This window comes from Branchiostoma belcheri, unplaced genomic scaffold, assembly GCF_001625305.1.
Source record: "Branchiostoma belcheri isolate BF01 breed outbred unplaced genomic scaffold, Haploidv18h27 scaffold94, whole genome shotgun sequence".
NCBI lineage: Eukaryota > Metazoa > Chordata > Leptocardii > Amphioxiformes > Branchiostomatidae > Branchiostoma > Branchiostoma belcheri.
Window position 1 is genome coordinate 402,343 of NW_017804620.1, and position 10,494 is coordinate 412,836.

At 38.2% G+C, this 10,494-nt stretch overlaps 1 protein-coding gene across 2 annotated transcripts; it reads right to left on the reverse strand.

Moving 5' to 3' along the window:
- Positions 1–5,060: 5,060 nt before the first annotated feature.
- On the reverse strand, positions 5,061–8,401 carry LOC109461604. 2 transcript variants are annotated; one of them, XM_019757982.1, is made up of 4 exons: positions 8,304–8,401; positions 6,800–6,915; positions 6,225–6,408; positions 5,061–5,625 (listed from the first exon to the last, which is right to left on the reverse strand). In XM_019757982.1, the coding sequence occupies exons 2-4, from the start codon at positions 6,897–6,899 to the stop codon at positions 5,487–5,489; spliced, it is 423 nt and encodes a 140-aa protein (XP_019613541.1). In that variant the 5' UTR covers positions 6,900–6,915; positions 8,304–8,401; the 3' UTR covers positions 5,061–5,486. The 2 variants fall into 2 exon arrangements, with proteins under 2 accessions (XP_019613541.1, XP_019613540.1); XM_019757981.1 differs by having other exon boundaries at positions 8,263–8,374.
- Positions 8,402–10,494: the final 2,093 nt, after the last annotated feature.

Here is a 10,494-nt window from a genome sequence, read left to right on the forward strand (position 1 = left end):
AAATCATCTGGTCTGGTCCAATCTTCTCTTGTCAGGTTCAGACAGGAGTCCCCACTACTGCATCAGTCAGCAGCCACCTACAATGTAACTATACAGACATTACAAGTTACACACTTGTCTCAAATAACACCAAATAGTTGAAGGTAAAATGCAGAATTCAGATTTTTCTCACCTGGCCCAATACTCCTATGTGTATCCGATCACCTGGTGCCTCTGTCATCACAGGTCTCATCCCATCAGTACTGAACACCTGCACAGGTTGCTGACCCTCAGAGCACAGCTCACTACAGGATTCTATGAAAAGAAGAAATAGTATCAGCTTAGGCTACAAGGTGTAAAATAAAAAAAACACTTATCATTTTACCAGCTTGAAAAATTTAATCTACATCATCGTGACAACCATGAAGCAAAAAAAAGACAATGAACACAACTTTACAAGCAAGACTTTGATATAAAACACATGGTCCTACTTCTATACACAGTCTGTTTATGAGAGTCACAATACAAGAGAAATTGTGAGGTAAAAAAGTTCTTACATGAATGTGGATATGAAATCTGAAACTACATTTTTGGAGTAGGGGAGTACCATCAGAGAAAATGGGACAGCAAGAAAACAAGAACCATAACTAAATTACAAGCATGCATTTGACAGACAAGATAAGGATTTATCTATTAAAGTTTGTTTTATTCTTCTACCGCTACAGTTTATGTTTTTTTCACTGATGTTTACTGAGTCTCTTAAAGCTAGCAATGCACACACACACCTTAAAATTCTTGACTTTAAAACAAATACCTCGACAAAAATTGTACATAATGACCATAAAAAAATGGGGATATCAACAAAAATGAAATAAATCAAAACCCCTTCAACTGAAACTTTAAGTGGAATTTATATAAAAGGCGCAAAATGTTTTGAAAACAGCATGGTCAACTGTTATGTTTGCGCCACAAATACTTGGGCCTTGGTCATTACAATTACTGAAATAGTCGAAAATTTCAACGAACAAGCATTTAAATCATAGATCATACATTCATTTGCAAATGATAATGAAGAAAGAATTTATATCAACTGGACTTAAGTTTCCAAACGTTTTATATCGTATTTATTTCGGCACATTGAAGCTTTGAAGACCCGATCTTGTTTACGCGAGTTTTTGGCGGGATCATCAAAATATTCAATTATGTGCACGGGCACATTCCAACAGGTGTTTTGAACCACGTGGAGATAAAGAAAAGAAAATGCACAAGTTTTTTCAACAAATGTAACCTCAAAACGCTGAGCAATTAACAAAAAGACAAGCACATACATTTAACACTCTACAAGCGCACCGCACATTGAAAATGTTGTTGAAAACGCGGCAACTTGATAGACTTTTTCAAAGCCTGTCTAAAATTAGGAACGGTCACTCTCTAATACAGAACTAGGCCATTTCTTACGGAATATAACACTGTAAACTTGACATGTTCGTACTGTAGTTGCTAGGGAATAATGTCAGCCAAACAATTTGCTGGTTTACCTGCAACAATACTTGTAGGCGAAGTTCGTCTCCATGCCACGCTACTCTTCCCAACTGCCTCGCCATTTTGTTGGGATCTTCTCCGAAATTCTGCAGGTCAGGAATTCCGCATTTTCTCTTCAAAACATCACCAGAACGGCACAAATCCACGGCTGAAACTTCCCAATATTCTGCTGCACACTTAGCAAAAACATTTTACCGACGAAAAACTCTAAAAACTACCCAAATATTTGTAAAGAAAATCAGCCAAGAATACTCCCGTCTTGCGAAACCGCCATTTTGAAAGGACCATGCCACTTTTACACAGGTGAGCAAAGCAGCCCTGTCTCATTAATGTGAAGCTTGTAATCTAATTATGACAACCAATAACGGCCTGTCCCGGTGACAGGCACTTATAATTATGGCGCGAAGAAAGTGAAAATAATAGATAATCTATATAATTTCGAAGACTAATAATCTCATATCAGGGTAAAAAAAATTGATGAAAATGCATCTACCGCCGGGTACTTGAGTGGTATCGGCGAATAAACGTTTTCACGAATACTTGTTATGTGACCACAGTATGAAACTAACACTCTTGTCCAATTTTCCTATACTATAAAGTTATTTAAGTGTTTTTTTATATTCATAATTACATTATACAATGTATCCAGAGCGTTACAAAGAGTTCCTAGCCAATGTACACTGCAAATTAGGCCAAAAAGCGGTCGGTTGAAGCGTGTACAGTGGGCATACCGGATCCTGTCCTTGGTGCTGAACATGCCTTCCACACAATGCTAGGCACTCATGTGGCGAAGGTGGATTGGATAATCTAATTACTACTAATTTCAATCTCAAGTATTTGTAATTTTGTACAAAGTTATAACTAATATATAATATACGCACCCAAGTGGAGTCGCAAATGTTATTTTTGGGAGTGAGAGAGAGAGGGAGGGAGAGAGAGAGGGGGAGGGAGAGAGGAAGAGCGAGAGGGGACAGAGACAGAGTGTGACAGCAAGATACACAAAGAAAAAGACACACACACACACACACATACAGGCACGCACACAAATACAGGCATACACACACACACATATACAGGCACACACACACCATGGACAGGCACACATTTATTATCAAATCAGACTAGTCTTTGGTTAAATAAAGCACTTGACACAACACAGTAACTTTCTCAACAAAACTTTGTATTCAAACTGACATCAGCATCGCTGAACAGCAGAAAAACTTCAGTACAGAATTCTGAAGCCTTCAGTAACAAATATACAGACTTTTTAACCACGTTTGTGCTGCAAAACTTACTAAATATCGTGTTAGTCTACATTCTACAGCTTTTAACATGTATCAACTTCTACTCTGGCTCAACTTAATAATTCTTGAAACTGTTGGCATGTTTCTTTGTTTTTGTTTGGTCCAAATCCAACGTACAATCTGCAAAACTTCAGCTCAGCTCAACATACCAGAAGTTTTAGGAATATAGATAACCTCTCAGCTTTTGGAAACGTTGTACATTTTCTTAAGTCACTCTTAGATACACTTTACAATCGTGCAATAACTTTGAGTGAGTAGAAAATACAAAATCACTACAATACTGGCCTTTCTGTTATCATTGGCACATGGAAATACAATGTACTGCATCACATTTCTTACAGCAGAAAAGAAACTGGTTTTAGTAATAATTAGCAAGAAATGAAATCATTGTGGCCTAAACATCAAGTAGAAAGTACACTGTCAGATATGTTTCTGATTTTTCTCAATAACTCCAGTCTTTCCTACTTTATAAAGTCTGCTGAGTATGTACAATGCCTCTTACTGGAACATTACATACAGGTGGTATTATTAAGGGCACATGGTGTTCAAAATGTAAATAAGTTTATAGGAAAACTCACATCGCCCTTATTATAGTATAGTATAGTCATCTCTGTCTTGAATATGGACAGTTTGCAAAAAAAAGGGACTCGACTAAGAAATGTTATCAGAAAGTTCTTAAGTAAGATATTTCTACGGCAAAGGAGGATTTTTTAAAACCTGGTCCAGAAACAAATCTTAGAAGTGTTGTATCGTCAGTGTGCTTAAGTATCCTTCAAAAAACTTTTCCAACTTTGACGAGGGGCAAAAATTACAGCTTTTTTTCCAAATTAGCAAAAGTCCACTGTCATGCAAAATATGGATCAATTTTTGATACATAAAACAGTTTTCTTTCTTTGTTTTCTACAGAAATATAAAAATGAAAAAATAAAAAAATAATGTCAACTAAAACCTAAAACTTGACTGTCTGAACTTGTATGTAATGGACAGCCACACCACTGGACTTTTATCATTAATGATATTATAGTTGATAGTATCACCTCAATATACATTTTGTACAAGCGTATTGAACACTTGTGAGTGAACACTTGTGTACAAAAGATACTGTCAGCTTATAGGAAATGTGTAAATGTGCAATTAAACATGCACCTTGTTTCTGATAGCACATTTAACTCCTTTATAAGAAAGACTTAGACTTGCGATAAGGCAGTGCAACACTGGCCAGACGAAAACTAAACTAACTTAACAATCTCACATATAGAGAAGGTACATCTCTAAACATACATGAGCTTTTGCAACATTTAGAGTGAAAATATGGCAGATATTTTCAAATACATGTACTTTCAAAACTCTCTGAAATACAATCTTTTCTTCTGAGAAAACACAGAATTATTCTGCCCCTCAATATATAGATAGTCAATCTCATTCTCCTAGAAGGCTGGTTTTTGTACAAAAATATAACAAGTACAAAATAAGTCTCTCGCGTGAACATTTTTCGCTTCCTGACTGACTCCTTTCCCCTTCTTTAAGGGTTAAAGTCCAAGTCATTTACACTTTTTTCCTCTAATAACATTCTTGCAAATCTTTTCCAAGTTTTGAGAGCACCATATTTTCACCCTAACCACGAGAGACTAGTTTATATAACCTGTCTTCAACTGAGGCAGACTAAATTTAGTTTGAAACTAGTGTGCCAATAATAAGCCATTATAATCACTTTGTGACATAAAAACTAAAATCAAACCTGGCTCCATGAAGCTTGAGTCATGTGATATTACTACATGTATTAAACAAATCTGGGGCGAGTTGTACTCTTAACCCAAACAATTGCAAAAACAGGTGCAATTTTCAACATAAAAAACATAAACAAAAGTTTAACAATGTTTGAACTGTAAACTCTGTCCAATTCTATGCATGGTTATGCAACTCCATTAAATACTTAACCAGCTAAACTTTTTCAACCCCAAATTCTCTTAACTTTCAGTCATTTCTTTCTGAGACAAAATTTGAAAATAATCCTTTTCAGGCAAGGCTAAAGCAATGGAAATATTCCCCTTTTCCTTTGTACTCAACAGAACCAGAAGGAAATAGACTTTGGGGTTCTCAGGCAAAAATATGAATATTGTTGTTCGTCCCTTTGCTAACAAAGTTATTTGGTAACATAGGACGGTAGCATATATAAGTTAACATGTTACAATCATTGCAACAGAGCACCAATGGATACATACACAACACTGTATCTGAACTCCAAGCTTTCACTTCAACTTATATTTAGTGAAAGCAAAGCCTCTGAAGTGACCAGTGTTGTGTTTTACATGTTAGCGGCAGGCGGTAAAATCCCTGGTCCTGGTCTGTCATCTGTCATAGTGTTGCTTTTGGTTGCCATGGCAACTGTGACATCATCAATGGTTGCCATGGTTACCTTGATATCAACAGTTGCCATGGTAACTGATGTCATCAGTGGTTCCCATGGTAACTGTGACATCATCAGTGGTTCCCATGGTAACCGTGACATCACCAGTGGTTCGCATGGTAACCGTGACATCATCAGTGGTTCCCATGGTAACCATGACATCATCAGTGGTTCCAATGGTAACCATGACATCATCAGTGGTTGCCATGGGAATGGTGACATCATCAGTGGTTGCTACGGTGACGGTGACATCATCAGTACCAGAGGTTCATCCAGCAGGGCTGCTCGGCCTCGCCGTACCGGCAGCGCTCGCACAGCTTCATGTCGTGCGGGTCGCTCTCCGTCGGGCGCAGACGACGCTTTCTGAACGTCCCGTCTATCAACGCATAGTACCTAAAACAAACAACAAACATCTATCAACGCGTAGTACCTGGGAAAAAGGATTTTTTAAAAATTGATAAAAATGTAAAAATAAGACAGCTGATTTTAGGCACAAGTGCAGGTACATGTATTGTCTATCAATGCGCAACAAATGATAAAAAATCTAGAGCAGATTTAAGGTACAGATACAGGTACAGTTTATCAATGCATTTCTGTACCTGCAATGGTTGCAACGCCAAATGATTAAAAAAGTACATCTGTGTGTACACCTGAACAAATTTTAGGCAAAGGTACAGATACCTTCTATCAATGTTCTGGCATACCAGGAACAAATGATTGAAAAACTAGAGCTGTGTATCCAAACAAATTTTAGGTACATGGACTGTCTATCAACTGAACATGTCCTACTTGTACATGACACCTGTTGAAAGTAGAGCTGAAAAATTGTGCACCAAAAATTGGAGCTGACTCCATGTTTTTACACTAGAAAAAGGAGATTTAAGTGGAGACCTTGGGCAAAGTATCCATACTTTGTAGACCTCAGATCCAACCACACATCAATACTATCCCTGGCAGCATGTAACTAGCACTAGAGGTCTGACTGTACTTACTTGTCGATTGCCATTTCGATCATCATGTACAGGTCGTCTTTCCGGATGCGCATGCGGTTCGGAGTCTGGCACTTCTTACACTTCTGTTCCCACCACTTCACCACGCGGCGCTGTTTCAGGTTCACCGTCAGCCAGCACAGCTGGGTACCCCACGAGTTGTTGCAGTTGGTGCACCTCGCGTAGCCTAAAGAAAATTTGTTTTTGTTTGTTTATTTGTTTATTATAACTTCTCCACACAAGTATACACAAGTTAACAATGAGCCAGCACAGTGTAGCCTAAAGAAAATTTGTTTGTTTGTTTGTTTATAATAATAATAATATGGTTTAATAAGCACTTGTACAGAATAGCTGGGCCCTGGGAATGAGGTCCTGAATTGTTACCTCCATTTGAACCTTTATAAGTTGTCAAATGCATCAGTATATTATATTGACTTACAGGCAGCATGGCTGATATTCCTAATTCAACAATTATACATACGGGAACAACAAGTAACATTACATAGATAAAAGTTGTCCAATAATACAATACAGCCTATGATTTTACAGTATTTTCTAACAGTGAAATTTAACCCTACCAGGTCCGTATGTGGACTGCATCCTGTATTTCCACTCCACATCCTTCGGTCGCAGGGGAGGGTCCTCATTGTCCATCACTTCTCTGATGATGTACGCCATGTTTCTGAACTAGCGTCTGAAAATCAATCAATCAATCATTGACAATCAATTAATCAATCCTTAGGCCACACCAATTCATTTTGTTGGTTCCAGTTAACCATATTTTTAAAAAATATGAGAACCAACAAATCAAATTGGTGTGGCCTTATTCAAACAACACGCAGACAAAAATCTGAATGGTGGTTGGCTTTGAAGAAGGAATTACCAACGATTACAATTTTTTTATCAAAGCACATGAAAGAAAACACAAGACCGCATATATATAAGCTAAGTATATAAGTGCCACCATCAAACATAAAGTAATTAACAAAGATATGATACATATAAAATAACAAAGAAATGTACACAATTTAAAAATTACAAATGATTCACAAAATTGGCCATTCCTAAATAGATTTTGATTATAATTCTTGAATGGGCGTTGTTTTTAAGATAGTGGAGTTCAACAGGTGAAAAATAATTTTTGTTTTCTAACACTGGGCAATGAATTAAGGGCTGACCTGAAACAACAAACTGCATTTGCCTGGCCTGGCCTGGCTAAATCACGCCAAGCCCCCCTAAGTCAACAAACTGGGGGCGTGATGAGACCACATGGTCCCGCCTACCTAATTTTTCCCCAATGGGTGGTTTGTTTACAATTTAAAAACTGTGTAGAGCTTGGAAAACAACAAGGCTAACAGGGCATGACAATGGAGGGAGAATCAAAGACTAAAATCGACAATTTCTGTCTTTTAAAAAAAAACGCGAACCCGATACCGCTAACCACATGCAACAGGCTGAAAACGCCAATTTCAAGTTCACAGCCGACACTGGAATTCCACCTCACGAAACCGGGTCTTCACGACTTGTCCTTCTTGTCTCGAGTTGTCGCTTCAAATCGGAAGACTTTGGTGAAACCAGACCCTGTAAGAAGCATTTCCGAAGACACAGCTGCCAAGCCAAGACACTGACAGACTGCCACGTTCAAGGCTAGGCAGTGAAAGTGGGCACAACAAAGGACAGTGGAGAATGGGCGCGGACGTGACCAAAATATACTCCACCAAAACCCGTCTTCTACTCAAGAAATAATCATTTTAAGTACACTAGATGTAATAATTGTCGTGAAAAATCACGAGCTCGAATACCGAGTAAAAATCACAGCGTGTCAGTACAGCGGTGAAGCAGACGGATGATGAATATGGTAAGGAGTGATTAATTTTGTAATGCGGGGCTGAGACCACTTCAGCGCCGCCGGGCTCTTGACATGGGCGCGGATTTTCGCTTTTTCCCGCTCTCACCGCCACAACCACACCGTGACATTTTCACCACGCCTTTGGAAGAGTATAAACGAAGAGTCCATGAACAGAAATTACCGGAAATTTACCTCTCTGAAGGGTGGAAACTTGGGGAAAGGAGTGGTCCTACCTCTCACTTCAGCAATATGGCGCCTCTTTTCCCTTGGAAGAGCTTCGAAAGGCAACGTTTACTGACGTCACCGCAAACCCGCGAAATTTAATCCTGACGAACGTGCCATTTGGCGGGGGACAAAAACAAACATCCATTAAAATATTCTTACATTTTAAACATTTTTCCGGAAAACATAAATTCTTTGCTTTAAAGTTGTACAATCTATTTCTTAGTAAACATTAGCAAAGACCATTTCTGGTGAATTTCTCAACTGGTTGATCTACACAAACCGAAAGATGGACTGTTCCGGAATTGACCCTAGATGAACCTTGATTTACTGACCTCAGCTGACCTACTTCGAGTCAAGATCGACCGAATGTTGATTCTAAAATGTAAACAATGTCACGTACAGGACAAACTGCTACAAACCCTGTCAATCAACAATAAAACAGGGCTTGGAAACATGGGCATATCAGAGAAATCGTTTTGCTATGGTCGAATTACTACTTTTAATCAATTTTTTTTTTCCTTTAGTCTAGAATCCCTTCATTTGATTACAACTATGTGATGCCCCGCCCTCTTCTTTGCAAGTTAATGTGTTACATAGATGATCTGACAATATAGTAAGTAAGGAAGAAGATCATTAGTATGAAACTTTGCTGATCTCTATTTCTAGTGGGAAGATGCGTGCGTACGTTTATAAATCATATGACATGTTCTCAGATCTCTTGCTGTGTACCAAAGTGTTTATATGACATTGAACGGATCAAATGTAACAGTTTACGCACGCAGAGAAGAGTGTCAAATTTCAGAACATCAGTTCGATAGAAGGCTAGGCCAAAATGCTACATTTCCAAGGAAATGGATTTCATAACTTGGTACGAGGGATTTCACAACTAAAAAGAAAGTTTGTCTCATGCTTTCTGAACCACGCTTTGAAGTCTATACTATTCACTCGTTCTGAACATTTCTTGCCCCCCTTAAAATATAAAAACACCACCTTTCCTCTCCTATATAATGCTATAAGGCATTTTATGGATGACAACTCTTCTAAGCTCAAAATAGAGTTCAAGAAAGAAATAATCTTACCACGGCCAAAAGGTAAATCAAGATATAATCCACAATATGGAGTTAAGGTTTTCATCCTAGCAAAATATTATTTTGCATCATTTATTGTATGTAGTTAATTAGTGCTTAATTGTACGCAACTTTGACAATTTTTTTGTGGCTTATTCATTTATAATGTGTAGATTTTAATACACAATCTCACAATCAATCGTCAAACAAATTGTCAAAAATGACAACACAACAACGACAGAAGTTCTGTGAGCTTTTTTTCATCACCAGTGTAGCCTGGCATCTTTTTAATAAAGCACTATGTGCTGTCAACAGGATCCAGGCACCACAAGCCTGACTGGGCAGGATTCGAGTGCTCCAAACTGCCCAGTTTTACATAGGAAAACTCGTACCACTACATCTGCAAGGTGCCGTCGGCAGAAACGCACGTCTTTTTTTGTTTTTACACCACAAGAAGAAGAAGAATCATTATGAACATGAACAAAAAGGGGTGAAAATGCATGACACAAAAAACAAGATCCTACGTCGATAAATCTACTGGTTCGAACAACGGGAAGAAAGTATTATTTACAGCTTTTTTTCTGTTCTTACACAACTTTGTACAAGGCTTTTCTTATCCTGGATGAACAATTTGTGGTTTTACAGAATCAAATTGTATGTATAATAGGCAGCAAGAACATCGTCTAAAACAAGGACATATCTTGTTGCTGGTTTAATTTTAGATGGAAGAGGGGCTAGCTTCGTTATGCTGCAGAGAAAAGACCAGCAAAGACTACCTAGCCTTACTGCATCAGTCGTGGAGCCACATGTGTTTCCAGAACATTCATATCATTTGTTTTCCCCTTGTTTTTTTTTCATCTTTTTACAGGTAGAAAAAATAACTTCCAGTTGAGTGACACAGAGGCTTGAGCGGTTGGTTTTCTTTCTACACATGTAGCGCGCTAAAACTCGTACGCTTGCAAAGCTTTCTACAGTTCAGCTTGGAATAGTCAGTACTAGTAGCTTGAGCACAACTACAGCAACTGCAATGGAGAAGGCTGGTGCTAGGGGGAGCTTTTGAGCTACAAGTGTACCTGAGCCACTCACAAATACATCACACAAACCCACGGAAAAAGATACACAGTATTCCTTT